At 44.4% G+C, this 19,838-nt stretch overlaps 1 protein-coding gene across 2 annotated transcripts in view; it reads right to left on the reverse strand.

Moving 5' to 3' along the window:
* LOC105493325 (transmembrane protein 132C) overlaps positions 1-19,315 on the reverse strand; it is a 434,894-nt gene extending 415,579 nt beyond the window's left edge. The window contains exon 1 of one of the 2 annotated variants that reach the window (XM_011760893.3): positions 18,998-19,315. In XM_011760893.3, coding sequence (XP_011759195.2) covers positions 18,998-19,082 — 85 coding nt within the window. In that variant the 5' untranslated portion in view covers positions 19,083-19,315. The remainder of the gene's footprint in view (positions 1-18,997) is intronic. The other variant, XM_071070804.1, reaches the window with a different exon arrangement.
* Between the last annotated feature and the right edge of the window lie 523 nt (positions 19,316-19,838).

The raw sequence follows: 19,838 nt of genomic DNA on the forward strand, positions 1-19,838 counted from the left end.
ATACGGATCAAATTGAGGGACATTCTTCTAAAAAACCTGGCCTGTACTCTTCAAACACATCAGAGTTATGAAGACAAAAAAAGGCTGAGAAATTGTTTCTGATGAAAAGACACAAGAGACATTACAAGGAAACACAGCATGAGATGCTGGACCAACAAAAACTTAGTTTTCTTTGGCTTTAAATAACAGTAATGGAGTAACTGGAAACATTTGCATAAAGGAGGCAGATGCATAATAGTACCGTAGCAATGCCATTTTATTTTGACCCATGTGATTATATCAGAGAATTGCCTTATTTTAAGGAAGATACATGATAGAGGTATAATGTGTGCAACTTACTATCAGTTCAGAAAAATTGCACCTAGAGATACACACACAGATACGGATATAGATACAGATATGGATACGCAGGCAGAGGGGGAGAGAGAGAGAAACATTCAGACACAGCTAATAAGAAAAATACTGATAAACAAACCTGGTAAATGTTAATTTGGAGGAATCTAGGTGAAAAGTATATAAGACTCTTTGTACTATTTTTGCAACTTTTCTGAAAGTCTAAAATTATTTCCTAGTAAAAAGTTTAAGACAGTATTTTGATGCAGGAAGCACTTTATGCACAGTTGGCAGGATTTAAACCGGAGGCTCTCAATGCACTCAAGGGATGTTTGGCAATGGCTGGAGACATGTTTGGTTGTCATAACTGTGTGGGCAGGGAAAAGACTGCTGGCATCTGGCCCTGCACAGGACACTCCTCCACCCCAGCAATAAACAATAATCTTGCCCAACATGTCAACAGTGCTGAGGCTGAGAAACTCTGATTGCAAAATTTAAAGGAGAAGGAACGAGATTTCTCACAGACGTGATCACACGTAGTGCTGGCAAAGCCGCTGCCCTTCTTGGAAAAGCAGCATCATCTGGCAGAGATAACTTAGTTCTTCTTTGTCTTCTTTCTCTTACTCTCTTGACCAACATCTTTACTCTTTCTACCCCTCTCTGTCAAGTTTTCCAGGATCCTGTTCAATGGACACTAATCTCACCTGCCCGGCACTCCCTCTCTCCCTTCTTCTGGTACCAACCTTCTTCCTGGAAGGGATCTCAAAACTCCAGCCGCGTGGACTGGATGGAAACTTCAATGTCTATATGGATCTTGCTGCTTTGGCCTCAGGTGACTGTGGGCCCAAACCAGGCCACTTCTAGCATCTCATCCTTTCCATCAAAGTTGAGTGGTCAAAGGCACAAATGAAAAATTGTCCTGAGGCCATGATCTAGACTATTTGTCCCACACGGCATTTAACAATTTTTTATTTGGTTGCCCACACTTGAAATCTGCCATTTTATATTTAAACATCCTTATTTCCTGGTTTATGAAAATCAGTAAGGCTTAGGAATCATTCTGCCCACACCCGCTACTGCCTATGGGGGCCAGGGCTATTCTCACCTGCTGTCACCACGTGGGAGTGGCCCTGGGCCCAAAGACAGAGCATCACACTCCTGTTCATCATAGCCCAATCAGTGTGCTTCACTCCTGAGTAAATAGGGGCCCTGGAGGCATTTGAGTTTGTAAGCCTGCATCCAGGAGGAGCCACATTCCACCAAACAAGACAGAGTCATTTCCTGAAATGTTCATATAAGCTAAGCAAAGCAAAGACCTTCCTGAGAACTGAAGTCCAGGAGCTCTCAGTGGCCACATTTCACATAATGTAGAAAATCCAAATGAGAGAATGAAGCCTCCATGAAAGCGTGCATGAGTGTGTGAAGGAGAGAGGGAGAGGGAGAGAGAGAGAGAAAAGGAGAGAGGGTAGAGATGGGGGGGAGAGAGAGAGAAATGGGGGAGGGAGAGAGAGAGATGGGGAGAGAGAGAGAAAGGGAGAGAGGGTAGAGATGGGGGAGAGAGAGAGAGATGGGGGAGGGAGAGAGAGAGATGGGGAGAGAGAGAGAAAGGGAGAGAGGGTAGAGATGGGGGGGAGAGAGAGAGAGAGAGAGAGAGAGAGAGAGGGAGAATATGTCCTTGATGCCCTATTCAAATCCCAGTGAACCCCTGGGTCCGGCTGGTTCCTCTCATCTTTTAATCAATTTTTCCTTGGCTTGCCTTTCTGTAGAAGTTCCTCTGCTGCCTGCACTGGTGTTAACCTGTTGCTTGTGTTTAAGAGTCTAACGTTCTTCCCTGGCAACTCCATTAAGCTCTTTAATCTTTTAAAAGCTGGTGATAAGATAATTTTATTTATTTATTAAAATGTCTTTTTTTTGCTTTCATTCTTATTTGTAATTAAAACACAATAATTGTACATATGTATGGGTTACAATACGATATTCTGATACATGTACAAAATGTGTAATGATTAAATCAGGGTAATTAGCATATCAATTACCTCAAATACTTATCATTTTTGTTGAGAACATTCAAAATCTGTTCTTCTAGGTATTTGAAGATTTACAATAAGTTGTTGTTCATCATAGTCACCCTGCAGTGCTGGAACTTATTCCTCCTACCTCACTAAACAGGGTCTTGCTCTGTATCCCATGCTGGAGTGCAGCCGTGCAATCTTGGCTCACTTCAACCTCTACCTCTGGAGGTCAACAATCCTCCCACCTCAGCCTCCCAAGTAGCTGGGACTACAGACACTCACCACCCCATGCCCAGCTAATTTTTTGTGTGTATTTTTTGGGGTAGAGATGGATTCTCACCATACTGCCTAGGCTGGTCTTGAACTCCTGGGCTCAAGCAATCCTTCCACCTCAGCCTTCCGAAGTACTGGGATTATAGGCATGAGACACCATGCTGGCTGTCTTCTACTCTTTACTTCTATTCTATGCGATACCATAGCCTTAGAAAGGCTTATTATTATTAAAATGATAATTTCTCCCAAATTCATCTATATCATTTTCTTATTTTACATAATTCTAATTAACTCTAAGCCATTGACTTTTAATGTTACTATATGTTTTACCACTATAGGTAGAGGTTGTCTTATTGATGTGGGCTAGAGTTACATGGGAAGTCTAATCTGTGCATAGGAGAGGCACTCTGTTCATCTCTTGCCATTATTTCTTACAGAAAACCTCTTGCCATTATTTCTTACAGGAAAGCTGGCTTTGATTGATGTGGATTAGCTTCACATAAGCTTGAGGACACTCACAACATGGTGGTCACAGCACATGTGCCAAGGACCACGGAGACAGACCCACTAGGTCCAAACCCTGACTCTACCAATCATTTGCTGTACATTTTAGGAATGCACTCAGTGCCCCCAGTTGTAGGACTAACAAATGTGCTTATCTCCTGAGGTTACTATGAAGAGTAACTAAGTTTATATACATATACATATCTGCCACACAAATGATGGCCCTCCCAGAGCACTATACACTCCAAAACACAAATGACTGTTTGGATGCTGTATCAGTCAGAGTTATCCCAAGAAACAGAACCAATAGGATATAAATATATAAGAGGAGACTTGTTATGCAAATTGGCTCACGTTATTTTCCTAGGAATGGCTGGTCAGTACATGGTGGTCCATGGGCCCATGGTCATCTCTGGTCAAAGTGTTCATTCACCACCCCGATCCACCAAAAAATGGGTATCTTGAGGTAGAGAAGTTGCAGCATATTCCTTTGAGTTGAACTTTATAGAATTCTTCTAAACAGATAATATAATGGAGTTCATGTAACTGAGGATACGAACTGGATGCTGCCCTCTTCCTCCTGCTTCTGAACAGTTCAGCCAAACACCATCAGGAGAGGCCCAGCAAGGCAGACAGTGGAGACTCAGTGGCTGGGGCAGGGGGTCAGAGGAGTGGCAAGGAGGACAGGTGGCATCAAGGGCTAGAGACTGAGTGCACTGAGATGGGGGAGGCAGGGGAAATGGCCTGGCCTGGGATTAGGAGAAGGGAGCTACAAACACAGAAAGGAAGAGATCTAGAATGACACGTGTGGTGCTGGATTAGAATCTGAGGCATCAGTGTGAACTCATGGTTTTTAAGACAGATCAATAGATTAGATAATAGACAGATGGAGGCATAGGTAGATAGATAGAGAACAGCAGACAGATAGAGAACAGTAGATAGATAGCTAGGATAGGTTAGGGGAGAGAGAGAGAGATGCCTAGATATAGAACAACAGATAGAGGTAGAGAGGTAACAAGAGAGGAAGAAAGAAAGGTCAATGTGTGTGCAATGATTTCCTACCTCTGTCCATGGAGTGGAGCTAGAGCACTCCACTAGTCATGAGCACAAGCAGAGCCAGGATCTTGATGTCTAAATACCATTTCCCCACTAAAAGCAACTGAACTGATTCCAAGACCGGGGCAGGGAAGGTGCAGATGAGCCTGGAGGATCTTATATCCAGAAAGTAGGGCAGTGCTTAAAGGAGGAGGACATGTCAGAACAACACAGAAGTTGTCATAAAATGACTCCCACTGGCCAAACCTGTGATATTGTGAGCATCAAAATAAACACTTATAGTAATGAAATGTAAGCCATAGAGTACAAAAGAAATCCAAGAACCCATCCTGTTATAGATTCATAAATGAAATGTTGAAATTCTAATGAGGAACAGGATGTTCATATAGACTCTGAACATCTTTCCACAAAATATGTCTTAATTTCAAAGGGAATAAGAGTAACCTCACAGTAGAGAAGCCCAGCAGACACCACCTTAATCAGGTGATCAAAGAGAACATCATTAATATTGTGACACATTTAAATCTCGTGCAACCAGATAAAGTACAAAGACAACAGCCGAGCATCCTGTCTGGAGCATTCCTGCCCAAAATGTAGCATCTGAATCACTAATCAGGAAGAAACATCAGACAAATCCGAATGGAGAGAGACGTGTCACAAAATAACTAGCCTGTAAGCTTCCACAGTGTCAAAGTCATGAAATTCAAGGGAAGACTGAAAAAAAGTAAAAAGCCATGACAACTAACTGCAATGAGCAATCCTGAACTAGATCCTTCTGCTGTGAATTACTGGGACGACAGTTGATATGGTTTGGCTCTGTGTCCCCACCCAAATCTCATCTTGAACTGTAATCCCAATGTGTCCAGGGAGGGACCTAGTGGGAAGTGATTGGATCATGAGGAGGGGGGCAGTGATTTTCCCCATGCTTTTCTCATGATAATGAGTGAGTTCTCACAAGATCTGATGGTTTTATAAGGGACTCTTTTCCTTTTGTCTCCTCCCTTTCCTGCCACCATGTGAAAAAGGTACTTGCTTCTCCTTTGCCTTCTGCCATGATTGTAAGTTTCCTGAGGTCTACCCAGCCATGCAGAACTGTGAGTCAATTAAGCCTCTTTCCTTTATAAATTACCCAGTCTCAGGGGAATTCTTTATAGCCATGTGAAAATGGAATCATACAACAGTATTGTGTGGTAATAATGCAGCAATGGTAATTCTCTGATTTTGATGTTACCTTGTGCTTCTGTAAGAGAATGTCTTCTTAGTAAGAAATACACAACCAAGTGTTCAGGGATGATATGCATCAACTCAGCCAGTTACTCTGAGATGTTCATGGGACAAAAGTTCTAGGCACCTATTTTTGAAATGTTCTAAATGTTTGAGGTTATTTAAACATCAAAACAACAAAAAACTCCAGCCATTTTCCACTATGTATGAGTAATTTTTATTTGTATAAATGTCAGCCTCAGGAGGAAAGAGAATCCAACTCCAATGTTCAAAGTCCCTTTTATGAAGGAACTACTTATGGAAGAAATGAAATAATGAGGCTGGGTACCTAGAGATAAGAAATAGACATTATCTTCACCTGAAGGGGGAAGTGGAGAAGGGAGTGTTCCTGAAGGTCAGTGGGAGCTGGAATCTTGAACAGAGGTCACCCAACAGGAGTTAGATTCATGGGGAGACAAAGGCACAGCCAGAGATGGGCCCAAACAAGGAGCGTGTGGGGACCAAATATTCCAGCTTCTCCTTTCTCTTGCCCTTCAATCTCTTGCCATGTCCCCACTGGTCAGCCCCCCATGGAACCCAGCAGATATAGGAACCAGGAGTTGCCATTTGCAGGGTCAGCCTCCTAGGGTTCAGAGCAGGACAGAGAACAATGGAGATTGTATCCAAAATGTGCAAATGAAAAATAAAGACAAATAAACATTAGGTCATTTGACCCTTTTAAATAACTCCATGAAACACATTTTACCAGCCCCAGTGACAGACCCAGAAGCTGAGGTTTGGTGCCATAAGTGGCTTTCCCATGTCTACACAGTGGAGCAGGGATTTGACTCAGGCCGGTATAACTACCAAGCCTTGATCTTGCCTCCCAAACAGGACCTGTCTGGAGAGGAAGGGGTCCTAACTTGTTGAAACAAACCTGTTTTAGATCTCATCTTTCTCTCTTCCAACTGAGACTTGGGCCACCTCTGGTATCTGTCTCATTTTGCCTCTGATATTGAAGGCAGCCTGGGTTGACAGCTGAGTGATAAATGATGTTTGCTTACCCTTGATTTCAGGCAAGTATGACACAAACTCAATTAGGAAAATACATCTTCATGCTGCCTCCTGTTCATAGATACTAACCCAAGTAGACTTCTGAGAAGGAAAGAGATACAACTTGCTTACATGACTCTTCTATGTTCCTGTGACCTGTGTTGATCACACTCTCAAAGTTGGAGATGTAGGAATATATGTCATTCTTTGTCTGGTCTCAATAATTCATCCCTTTTCTGGTAACAACACCCAGTAAGTCAAAGTTATAGTTTATCAGGAGGTGATAAGTGCAAAGAGAAATGACAAAATAGGGACAGGGCACAGAAAGGGCAGGAAGGGAGAAGAACAGACAATGTGAATAGGGAGACTTCCATGAGGAGGTGCTCTTGGTGCACAGATCTGAGAAACTGAAAGTGTGTCATGCTGGTATCTAGAGGTTACCCCACAGCAGGCATGTGCAAAGGCCCTGCAGTGGGAGCCTATCTGTGGTGGTGAGCCCAGCAAGCATGCCCATGGGACGGGAGCGGAGTGTGGGGTTGAAAATGAGGTCAGAAGGATGCTACAGGGTTGGAGATTACAGGGTTGGGGATTACAGACCGTTGTAGATCACTGCACGCACTGTGGCATTACCTCTGAATGTGATGGGAGACACTAGAGAATTTAGGGCAAAGGACATGATCTGACCACTGGTCAAGAAGGGCCTAAACATGCAGCTGGTGTTTGCTGAGGATGGTGGACATTTAGATCTTCCAGTCGGGCTAATGAACAAAGTAAGGAAGTACTGTCTCTAGAGGATTAGTAGTGATTTAATAATAATAAAAAAAAAGACAGTAGCAATTCTGTCTCTGAAGTTTGTTACTTTTATGTGGCCAGTTCTGGGAATCCATTACCTTCAAGGAATGAAAATAATGAGTGTGCTTGGAGAATAGACAGGTGAGATATTTGATAGAGAAAACAAAATTCCTTTTGCCTGGGACCAGATCTTCCAGGACCCTCTATTAGTCAGGGTTCTCCTGGGAAATAGAACCAATAGGGTGAGCATATACTGAGAGAAACTTATTTTAAGGTATTGGCTCATGTGATTATGGAGTCTGGCAAGTCCAAAATCTGTAGGGCGGGCTGATAGGCTGGAGACCCAAGGAAAATCTAACATTGCAGCTCATGTCCAAAGACTGTTGGCTGGCAGAATTCCTTCTTGTCTTTTAGGGGTGGTCAGCCTTTTGATCTCTGCAGGCGTTCAACTCATTGGATGAGGCCTACCAACATTATGGAGAGTCACCTGTTTTATCAAAATCCACCAATTTGTTAATCTCACCCAAACAGACACACACACACACACACACACACACACACACACACACACAGACTCAAGTCTGACTAAATATCTGGGCACCGTGGCCCACACAAGTTGAGACATAAAATTAACCATCATGGATACCTTGACCACTGGGGATTAGTAAGAAGCTGAAGTTTGCAGGCTTCTTGCCTCTGTGAATGGTAGAGTGGACCCCTTCCCACCCAGAACTAACAGGCAACCACACAGCCAAACCACTGCCAGCTGTCACCTCCATGGCATCAGTGCCACAGGGAGACAGGCTGGGGTCACAGGCAAGGACATGGCCAGGGAGACAATTGACGAGGAGAAGGCAGTGAGAGACTGCAGCTAGGAAATGTCATTTAGTTAATAGGATATGAACATGACAGATGAAAACATTGAATTCGAAGGCAAATGAGAAAAGTCTGCTCTCTGAGTCAATTTATTGCTTACAATTAAAAAGTAGAAAACAAAGAAAATGGTAACCTGGGGCTGTGTAGTGACCCAAAAGATTTACATAAATTGAAGATAAGAGCCTATCACCACTTAGGAAGTGGGAAAGATGGAACAGAGCCAGAGCAGAACAAATGCCCTGAAAGACTTCCCCTGGGATTTTTGTTCTCATAAATCAGGATGCCAGAGGGGCAAACCTTTTAGGGTCAACATATACAGCTGCAGCATGAGAAACTGGCAGGCTTTAGGAACTCAGCCCAGGGCTCCCACAGTCCTGGGGGTGAGCACCTGAGGTTGAAAGTAAGGTCTCCTTGTCTGCAAGAGGAGGTCAGTGATAGAAGATGCTACTATTGCAGTGCCCATCTCTTATTGGAGGGAGGTTGGATGGATGGATATCAATGAAAGAAGAATGAATGAAGGTCAAGACAAGCAGAAAAGAAGAAAAGTCACCCAGAAGTAGAGACGTGCTGGGAGATAAAGAAGGTCACCCTCCTAACTTGAGATGTCCTGGACTTTGTTGTTTGTGTGTAGGTAGGAGAAGTGAGCTGACCTCCCACATGGGCTGCCCCCACAATGTGCAGCATACCCGTGAGAAGCAGCCATCCAGTGGCTTTTGATGCCCTTCGTTTTGCTCATTTGGTTGGTGAATAGGGTTTTGCCTGCTGGGCATTCATTCCCCATCTTCTGATACAGCTCCACCTGTGTTTGGGCATCATCACACCTTTTGTCTTAGTGGTGTGGGTGGAAATGACCTCGCCCCCAGGCTCCCAGGATTCCTGTGCCTGAGATATGCATAATCAGAAAACCCCATTCCCTTAAGTCAGCAGTGAGTGGGCCCAAGACCGCAGTGAGTGCCAAAAATCTACCCCTGCAACTTTTTCTACAAACATGTGAGAAGCCACTTTCTTTTAGTTGGATCAACTTTCTTTTAGTTGAGTATGCTGTGTGGACAGACTATAAGCCTGGAGCTGCTGTTGACAATGATGCCCTCTCTAAAATGAAGACAGCAAAGAGGACAGAAGAGCCAAAAGATTGGGAGAAACAGAAACTATCCAATGACATCACTTGACCCCTGAATCCAGCTGTGCCTGAAGTCTACCTGGACTTTGCAGTTACCTGAACTAATGGTTTTTTTTTTTTCTTTCTTTCTTTTTGACTTTGGTATGGTTTGCTTAAGCTGGAGGTTTTGGCATTTGTAACTAGAGGAATCATGAATAAGAAACTGAATAATTTAGTGTATATTCAAAAAACATTTCCATCAAACAGGGAAAAACTGCTTCAGTGTGTCAAACCCAACCTCATTGTTTCCAGTGGAGACAAAAATCACATTTTCAGGGATACCTTGTTTATGGCATAAGTAATATTTTTTTCTTTTTTGTTTGTTTGTTTTGTCTTAAAATCATCACTAAGCTGTAACTCAATGATAAGACCAGAAACTAGCCTAGAATTGGGTTTCTGTGCGTGTGTGTGTGCATGCACACATGTGTGTGTTGAGGCAGGAGGCAGTTTTCTTCAAGTTCCTTTATTTTGAGAATATGAGAATCCCTTGTTGCCTCAAAGACTTGCTAGTAGAATACCATGTGCCAAACTGGCTAGTGTTGGATCCACATTTCTACAGCATCTGGGTCCGCAGAGAGAGTGAGGAAACACAGCAAAAGCAAACATAATTAGGGGGCCAGAGGGACCCATTGAGCAAGAAGGATGAAAAAAGTAAACTGCAGAGTTGGGAGAAAAAATTAACCTAAGAGAGAAATGTGGCCTGCTGTGGATGGTTTTCATGACTCTGAGAACTCAGAGGGAGAAGGGGTGCTTAAGATCGTGTCAAGAGTATCCTAACACTAAGCCAGATGGAATTATGCCTAAGCTGTAGTTAAGCATGAAGTGGTCAAGGGATGTCTCAGAATGTAAACCTTTGACTCTCTGTTTAGGTCTATAATAAACAAACAGCTCACACTTGACCAGCTTTTCCTATTCCCCAATATTGTTGAATGCACAGTTCTGTTTTCTTTGCTTTGTGTTCTAAATTATTCTCAGTTATTGTTTAAAAATATCTATGTAAGGTTTCCATTGTGTTGTACTGAGGATTCTTCATCTCCATGGCTTTAATAATACAAATAATGATGGCCCTGATTTATTGAACTTTACTATGTGCCAAGTCTTACCGCATGCAATAGTTTGCATGGCCCCAAAAGTGAATGTCCACTTAGAACCTGTGAGCGTGTCCTTGCTTAAGAAAAAAATCTCTTTTCAGATGTCATTAAGTTAAGGATCTTGAAATGAGATCATCCTGGATTATAGTGGGTTATAAATCCAATGACCGGTATCCTTATAAGACAGACAGGTAAGGAACATTTAGAATGGAAGGCTATGTGAAGACGGAGGCAAAGATTGCTGTGATGCTGCCACAAGCCAAGAATGCCAGGAGCCAAGAGAAGCTGGAAGAGGCAAGGAAGGATCCTCCCCTAGGGGCTCAACACCGTGCATGGCCCTGACAACATATGATTTTGGACTTTTGGCCCCAGAATTGTGAGACTATCAATTTTTGTTACATTAAGCTTCCCTGTTTGTTACAACAGCCCTTGGAAACTCATAAAGCATGCTAAGTATCTCTACTCCACTTTTGCATTAAATGTTGTCAACCATCCTATAAAATAGATATTATCCCTTCTTAGCACAGAGGTCCCCAACCTTTTTGGCAAATGGGACCAGTTTTGTGGAAGACAATTTTTCAACGGACGAGAGGGTGGGGAGATTGTTTCAGCATGATTCAAGCACATTACATTTATTGTGCATTTTATTTCTATTATTATTACATTGTAATATATAAAAAATATTATATAACTCACCATAATATAGATTCAGTGGGAGCCCTGAGCTTGTTTTCCTGCAACTAGACCATCCCATCTTGGGGCATAGTGGGAGACAGTGACAGATCATCAGGCATTAGATTCTCATAAGGAGCATGCAACCTAGGTCCCTTGCATGCACCATTCACAATAGGGTTCACACTTCTATGAGAATCTAATGCTGCCACTGATCTGACAGGAGGCGGAGCTCAGGCAGTAATGTGAGTGATGGGGAGCAGCTGTAAATTCAGAGGAAGCATTGCTCGCTTATCCATCACTCACCTCCTGCTCTGCAGCCTGGTTCCTAACAGGCCATGGACCGGTACAAACCATGACCAGAGGGTTGGGGAACCCTGACTTATAAAACAAAACTGAGGCTCAGAAAAGCTGTCCTTTGTTTTTTCACTACATACAGTTGGTCTTAGGGCCAGTGGAATGAACATCGGTTGATCTTTCATCCAGCATCCATCTCATCTTCAGTTTTTCTCTGGGAGGAAAATCCTTTCCCCTTGGATACAAAATGATGGAACTATTAATGAGGCCGTCTTATACCTTTCTAGACAGAGATGAGCCTATGAAATCTGTGTGCATCCCTGACAGTTGGAATCACCTGCAGAGCTTTTAAACAGTAAAACTGATCAGCCCTGCCTCTATACTCAACCCTCCTCCATCCCTACCAAAGAGCCTGATTCCATTGGTTTGGGATAAGGCCTGGGGATTGGTATTTTTTAAAGTTTACCCAGGTGAAAAGTTTAGCCAAGGTATAGGCTTCCTTCATCCTGGAATCTAAAACATGAGCACTGAGACAAAAATAAGTAAAATGGTTCCTGTTTTCCAACCATGGTACCCTAAAGAAGTCAGACAATTATAGCCACAGGAACCCAGCACCTGGCAGCTTCCTGCTCATAGGAAATCTTGTCCTTCCACTTTCTCTGGAGTCAAGAGCTTCCAATCTCTTATTACTTAGTAATAAGCAAGTAAGGTATCAAGATGTTTCTGTTGCTAACAACCAAAGACTTCTGACCAATTCATCCAGGAACTGGTGGAACAGAAGCTCAAACTTAAGCTTTTGTTTCTATGACACTGAGCCTTCCTAATTAGTCTGTAAGTGATAACTCACCATGTTGCTGGCAAGATGAAGGGTGTTGAGATAAGAAAGAAAAAAACGTTATACATAGAAACGACATGGTCTTCTATATTAAGTCTTTGGGTGGCTTTAGGATCCCAGCCATCTGCAAGTGTAAGCTCAACATTTCTAACACATCATTAAGAACATCCTTAATCAGGAAAAAAAATATATGTACACATTGCAGAAGACAAGAAATCAGTCTCTCTGGGAGAGTAACTAGAATCCATTGTCTTGGAAATTTTGCTGATTTAGACTCCAGATGGGTTGTATTTCACATTTGTTTTCTCCTTGAATGCAGCAACTTCTAAGTTTCTAAAGGCATATAAAACAAGGAAGCTCAGTGCACAGGTAGGAGAATAACATCTTGAAGAGAAACTGGTTTTAAGAACATCAGAAGTACCCACTTAGAAACAAAAGCAACACCGTTAATACAATTTTTATTCTTCTTTAATAGACATAAAGGTAATTTTTAAATGACAGTTCTCTTAGTCACACCTAGGGTATGTGAGTGCACGTACTTGAAAATACAGTAGAGGAAAACAGTATAAGGAATATACTGTTGTAAATTTCCTATATAGTGTACAAAGCACTGTAACAGAATTTGAATGCAAGTAATGATTAATTAAAAATGTATTTTTTAAGCCATAGAGCAATGACTAAAATTTAAAAAGAAGTATAAATAATAAGCCAGTAGTGGAGATAAAATGGAATCATAAAAAGTACTCCATATATAAAAAAGCTGGTAGGGAAAGAGGTAAAGAAGAATAAAGAGCAGATGGAACATAAAGAAAACAATGAGCAAAATAGTAGATCTTAATACAAATTGATGAATAATAACATTAAATATAAGTGGTCTAAACATTATACTTAAAAGACAGAGATTATCAGATTGGATAAACAAGTGAAACCCAACTCTATGCTGCCTATAAACAACCAACATTACACATAAAGACATGAGTTAAAAGTAAAAAGATGAAAAAGACATTAACATAAAAAATACCAATAAAAAGAAAGCTGAGATGGCTTTATTAATATCAGATAAAATAGATTATAGAACAAGAAATATTTCTAAGAATAAAGAAAGGCATTACATAGAAGTGGATTGATATAACAACAACAAAAAAAATCCTAAGTATGTACCTAAGACAGTGTTCAAAATACATGAAACAAAAGCTGTCAGAGCTAAAATAAAAAAATAGACAAAACCATAACATAGCTGGAGACTTCAATACTCTTCTCTCAATAAGTGACAGAACAAACAGGTCAGTAGGAATATAGAAGACCTGGACAACACTATACACATTTAAGGAATCATTGCAGCCTTGGGTTAGGCAAAGCTTTCTTAGATGTGACACCAAAAACCCAATAACTAAAAGAAAATATTAATAAACTAAACATCACTAAAATGTAAAACCTCTGATCTTCCAAAGACACATACTGGGAGAAACTATCTGTAAAACACTTACCTGACAAAGGCCTTGCATTCAGAATACATAAAGCACTCTCAAAAATCATAACAGAAAAATAATCAATAAAAAGTGGGTACAATATTTGAAAAAGATATTTCACCAAAGACAACACAAGCATGGCAATTAAGCACAAGAAGTAATGTTCAATATTATTAGTCATGAGGGCAAAAATTAAAACCTCAAAGAAATGCCTATCATACACCTATCAGAATGACTAAACAAAATAAAAACAAAATGGATAATACCAAATGCTGCTGAAGAACTATTATACATGGCTGATAGGGATGCAAACTGCTAAAACTATGTTTAAAAAGAGTTTGCAGTATCTTACGAAGTCATATATACTGCCCCCATACAAAGTAGCAACCCCAATCCTAGCTAGTTACTTAGGAGAAGTGAAAATATATGTTTGCATGAAGACTTGTTAGTGAATATTTATAGCAACACTCTTCGTAATTACCCAAAACTGGCATAATTTTAAATGTCTTTTCAGTATGAAATAAATAAACTGTGGTGCATTCATTCAATGGAATGCCATTCAGCAATGAAAAGGAACAAACTATTGATACATAGGTGACTATCAAATGCATCCTGTTAAGTAGAAGAAAGCAGGTCCAAAAGCTGCATACTGCATGATCCTGTTTTTATGACATTTTGAAAAAGGTAAAACTCTAGAGACAAATAGCAAATCAGTGGTTGCCAGGATTGGAGGTAGAGGAAGGAGGAGGCTACAAAGGCAAATAGAAATTTTGGAGAGTAATGGGCATGTTCTATACCGCAACCCTAGTGATGTTTACGTGACTGTCTGCATTTGTCGAAACTTCGAACCATACACTCAAAGAGGTGAATTTTATTGTGTGCAAATTATATTTTAATAAGCCTGGTTTTTAAACAAAGTAGATGGCTGTAAAAATGTTCTATCAATCAGATGTTCCATTTATTCCATTAATTCTGTAATACTCTCCTTCACTTCAATTAATATACATTTTTATTAACCTTGCTTTTTATGACTATGGATGTATGAAATATCTAATACCTCCAAAGGCTTTGTCTTAACCTCTGCTCATAGAGGTGTTAACTACTAATATAATTGAGAGTGCTGAGCTCTTCTCTGCGTGACTGTAGCCACCCTTGTGATTAAGCTAACAGAGAACAGTGAGATGAACGAAGAAGAGGTTGAAGCAAAACTCAGCTGCTTAAGGGAAGGGCCAGGCGAGTGAGCAGAGGAAGAGAGGACTTGAATAAACACATGCTCCAGAGGAGAACACCCCTGCTCAGCTTCGGCACAAGGTAGCCATAAAAGAAATTACACCCAAGATGGGCAGACTATCGACACTTTTGAGAGAAGCTAGAAATCCTAATTTGTTTTTCATAATGGAAGAGAAAACTTATTTGATCATCTCAGTAGATGCAAAAGAGCATTTGATAAAATTCTATATGCAACTTCTAGCAAACTAGAAATAAAATCTTTTTTGTAATTGACAGATAAAATGTGTATACAGTTACAGAGTACAACACGATGACTTGATATATGTACACGTTGTGGAAATCCTAATTTTTTATGTGAATGTTCCCATTTCTTTTCATTTCACTTTATTATTATTATTATTATTATTATTATTATTATTTTGAGACCGAGTCTTACTCTGTCACCCAGGCTGGATGCGGAGGTGTGATCTTGCCTCACTGCCACCTCCAACTCCAAGGTTCAAATGATTCTCATGCCTCAGCCTCCCGAGCAGCTGGGATTACAGGCCCCCACCACCACACCCAGCTAATCTTTGTATTTTCAGTAGAGATGGGGTTTCACCATGTTGGCCAGGCTGGTCTTGAACTTCTGACCTCAAGTGATCCACCTGCCTCTTGCCTCCCAAAGTGCTGGAATTACAGGTGTGAGCCACCGCGCCCGACCAACTCTCACAATTTTTAAATGTCAGGAACCTTTAAAAAAAATTGTATGGATAAAACAGTAGTTGTCTGCAGGTCCTGAAGTTTGCAAGCATAGTCAAGAAATGTGGGTATAGAGGAAAGAACTTTAATAGGACGCATTCAGATCTGATCGTTTAATAGAATGATTTCCAAGAAGTTGCAATAACTATTAAGAGGCGGAAACACAGTGAGGAATTTCGACTTGAGGGATAAGAAGGGACAAGGATGAAAAGAAAATCTATGTGTCTGTGCTAAGTGTACACATGTTGTAAGTGTATGCAGGACAAGACATGAGCATCATTCTTTGGTGTTAGCATGAATGTGGGTAAGCTGTGAGGGGCTTCTCCACCCTGATGACATCCTCCTATTTCTCATCCCTGCTATAGACCCTAAGTCCCTTACCAGAAACCCAAAACCCCTAAAGCACTGACAATCCCAAGGTTTGGCTGGTTGGTTGTATTTAATTCATTCAGTGGCCAACACTGATCTGAAGTCCAGCTATTTGGGGTCTTATTATCCTTCTTTATGTAAAGGCTCATACATTGCACACAAAGTCAGCATGATGTGCAAGTACAGGCTGCAACTCCAGACGAAGGCTCAGGGTGCCATACCACACATGCATATGACTTTATGCCTCTATTTTTCTATCCTTCCTTCTCTCTTGTAATTCAAAGATCTCAATAGTTCTGAATTTGAAATACATTTGCCCCCACAGATTTCAGAAAAGAGATTGTGGTCCCACATAACCTTCCCAGAAGGTCTCATATGTGACTAATAACCATCGCTAAACTTCTGAGGGCATCTCAGCCTGGCACCGCCCTTCTACTGGCTTTATAGAGGGACAATACATCAACCTCTAATTCAAGGATGTTTTGTCTCCCCTGCCTCAGCCCAAGTCTTAAATCTTAGGAAAAGATTTCTTTCTTTCAATGCCCTGTCCTATTTATGGAACTGCCCAAGAACAATTCTGCCTTTTCCGAACCCTGACAAATTGCAAAGCCTCTAAATCCACAGTCAAAAATAAACAGACAATTGGTATTAAAAATTAATCAGTGGTTTCAAGGATTCCAGAAATCAGCACTTAAATCCGTGTGCAGGAAGAGACAGAGATGGTTTTTTTTTTTTTTTTTTTTTTTTTAGACAGCAGTAATGTAAACAAGGTCAGAAAACTTTCCTCTCTAGAAGATATCTTACGGTGCAAACGCTTTACGTGTGGAGGAATCCGAGGGGGGAATGAACTGCTGCTTTTGATCATGAGAAACAAACGGAAAATGTATTTTGCAGATGATAACTTGCAGGCCCTTATGCACCCCCAAATCACGTGGTGAACTTTGCAAAGCAAAAAGCAGGGAAAGAAAGCCCCACCAAATCAAGGTTGCACTTAGCTAGAGGGCAGGGGCGGTTCGGGATAGGGGTGGGGCTTCGCTGTGTCCCTAGTTTTCAGTAGTTTCCCTTGCTGTGCAAATATCAGCTTCAAATCCAGTCCCAGTTGCCTTTCCAGCCAAATCACTGCCCCCAGCACTGAACACATGGACATCTGTAACAGCCACTCTCTTAATCAAAAGTAAAATCCTCTGGATACACACACACACACACACACACACACACACACACACACACACACACACACACGGAATACAAGCCTTAATGAAGAACAGTCCACACTTGCTTTAAAGGGAACATCCAGCATCCTCGCCTGGTTAAAGTCTCCCAAGGGCAAGGGGCGAAAACCCGGAGGAGGTCGGTCACGCCCTGCTCAATTGGCACCGCCTTCCTCTGCAAAGTGCTTTCTACCCATTCAGTCATTTTACCATCAAAAAAACTGCCGGGAGGTAGGTTGGGAAGAGAATTCTTCAATGGCCACTTTGCATCCAGGAAAACTGAATCCTAGAAACGCTGGAACCTAGAGCTAATGAACAGCAGAATTCAGGCACCAGATTGTGACTGTTGACTCTTTCAAATAAAATAGAAAAGTGCCTCCCTCTCCTACTCCCCCACCCCGACTTGCCCCCCCGTTGTTTCCCTCTTCTCTCACCCCACCCTCCTCTCTACCTGGAGCTCCTAGAAGAAAGGAACACTTACATAAAATATAGCAAACTTGTCTGGTTGGTGTATCTGGGCAAGCGCAGCCTCAAGGAAAGTAGATTTTTCTGGATTTTCAGGCGGTGCGGAATGACTTTTGAAAAGCAAACGCTACTTTTAAACATCCATGACAACTTGTCTCTCAATGCGTTTGTAGCTCAGCCTCAGAGCATTAGGCGGGAGAGGGGTGGCTTTGAGGGTTCTCTGCTCAGAGCTTGGGGCCGATACCGGACCCGAGGCGCCACGCGAAGGCGCAGGGCACCCTTGTGCGCACTTCTGTTTAACCAAATGAACCCGAGACCTTCGCCAGGGCGCAGGCAGCAGGAAAGCGACGCTCTCCTCTTCCTACGTCCTGGACGCGCCCCGGGACTCGGGCAGCTGCTGTCCCTGGCAGAGCCGAGGCCTTCCTCCCCGCCTGCCCCGCGGCTCTTGGGGCCGGAGACCGCCTCTACCCGCCCTTCCCGCCGCCGGATCCGCGCGGCCACTCGGCCGCACACGCACATAATAATAAAGGCCGAAATAACCGCACGGCTACCTTTTGTGAGCCCTGCGGGAGCCATACATTAGCGCCTTTAAATTCCTGCAACCAAAGCAGGGCCGCCACTCCCATTGTAGAGAAGAGGACACTGAGGTGAAGTAGCTACGGACAGGACCGGTGGTGAGGTAGTTCTCATCGCGAGGGGCGCACCCACCTCCCCATCCGCGCTCCCAAACCACAGACGACTCATTTGAAGGAGCCCACAGAGAGCCCCTGGTTTCTGCCATGCTGGGGTTCCTGGTGAGCTGCGCGATGGTGCGCGTTCCTCTAGGGCCAGCACGGAGACCTTAGCGGTTGCGGAAAGGGGATGCAAAGAACCGGGCCTTCCCTGCTGGAGCACCAGCCCCACAGTGCTGAAGCTGTGGCTGGGGAGTTGTGGATAGGGAGCACACAGCCGGGCGGAAGGGGCGCACGGAGCGGAGACCCTCTCCTGGACACCAGTTCCACAGGGTGACTGTGCTGGGCCTGGGGCAGGTCCCCACGGAACTCAGGGATGGGGAACAAACACCGTGTCCCTCAGCCACGCCCCCTCCTCATCCGTGGGGCAGCTCTGGGTCTGGGGGGTCCGGGGTGGGAGATTCGGGACTCGGTAACAGCCTAACTTGCCCGGATCCTGGCGCCCAGCTGGGAGCGCCCTTCTGGATTAGGGGCGGCTCGGCATCCGCAGAGGCGGTCTTGGTGGGACCCGCGCCCCCACCAAGGCCCCCGCCGCACCCCTCGCTTCGGCTGCCCTCACCCCGAGCCACCCCGGAATCGGGAAGTTCGCATGCGTCGGCGCGCCACGCACCCGCCCCGGCCTTACCTTTGCCCAGCAGCGCGCCCAGCAGCAGGCTCAGCGCCCCGCACAGCGGCGCCGCCGGCCCGGGGGCCGCACCCTCGGAGCGCATCCTGCGTCCCGGCCGCTCACGCCGCCCGCCGCCAGCCTGAAGCGCAGCGCCCGCCCGCGGCCCTCGCCGGCCGCCCCATGCCCAGGGCCACTCCCGCAGCCCGGTCGGCCCGGCCCGCTGCGTCTCAGCCGTCCGCGGCCCGCCCCTGCCGGGTCCACGCCGCCGCGGCTCGGGCTCTGGCTCCGGCGGTTCCGGCTCCGCCGCTGCTCGCGCTCCGGCCGGGACAACTTTTCTCCAGCAGCCGCCGCAGCCGCCGGACCGCCCCGCCCCCGCCCCGCCCCCGGCCCCGCCCTCGGCCGGGCCCCGCCCCCGCCGCGCCCCGGGACCGCGGGCAGATTGAGGGTGCGGGAGGAGAGAGTGCGCCTGCCGGCCGGGAGGGGCGGCAGATGGAGAACCCCTCGCCCGGGCTAGGGAGGGTGTGCCCGGGAAAGAAGACGGGACGGGGAGGGGGCGTCTCCCCAGGCGGCTGGGACGGCTCCTCCGTGGGGGGTCCACGCCTTCCCAGAAGAACTCAGCGTTGGCAGCCTCTTGCCCGGGTGCCCAGCGGTCCGCGGCCCGGAGGGTCCTGCCCAGGGACCCGACGCTCAAGGCAGAGCTGGACCCCTTCTCTCCACCCTCCCGTGGTCACTGCGGGACCTGGTGGTCGTCACGCCCCATTCCTCAACTTCAGGTGGCCCTTGTTTTAGCCTGGAGGGCTGGGGACATCTGGAATGCAAAGTCCCGCGCAGCTGCTGCGGGGAGAGCTCCTAGCTGGAT

Source organism: Macaca nemestrina, chromosome 10, assembly GCF_043159975.1.
Source record: "Macaca nemestrina isolate mMacNem1 chromosome 10, mMacNem.hap1, whole genome shotgun sequence".
Taxonomy (NCBI): domain Eukaryota; kingdom Metazoa; phylum Chordata; class Mammalia; order Primates; family Cercopithecidae; genus Macaca; species Macaca nemestrina.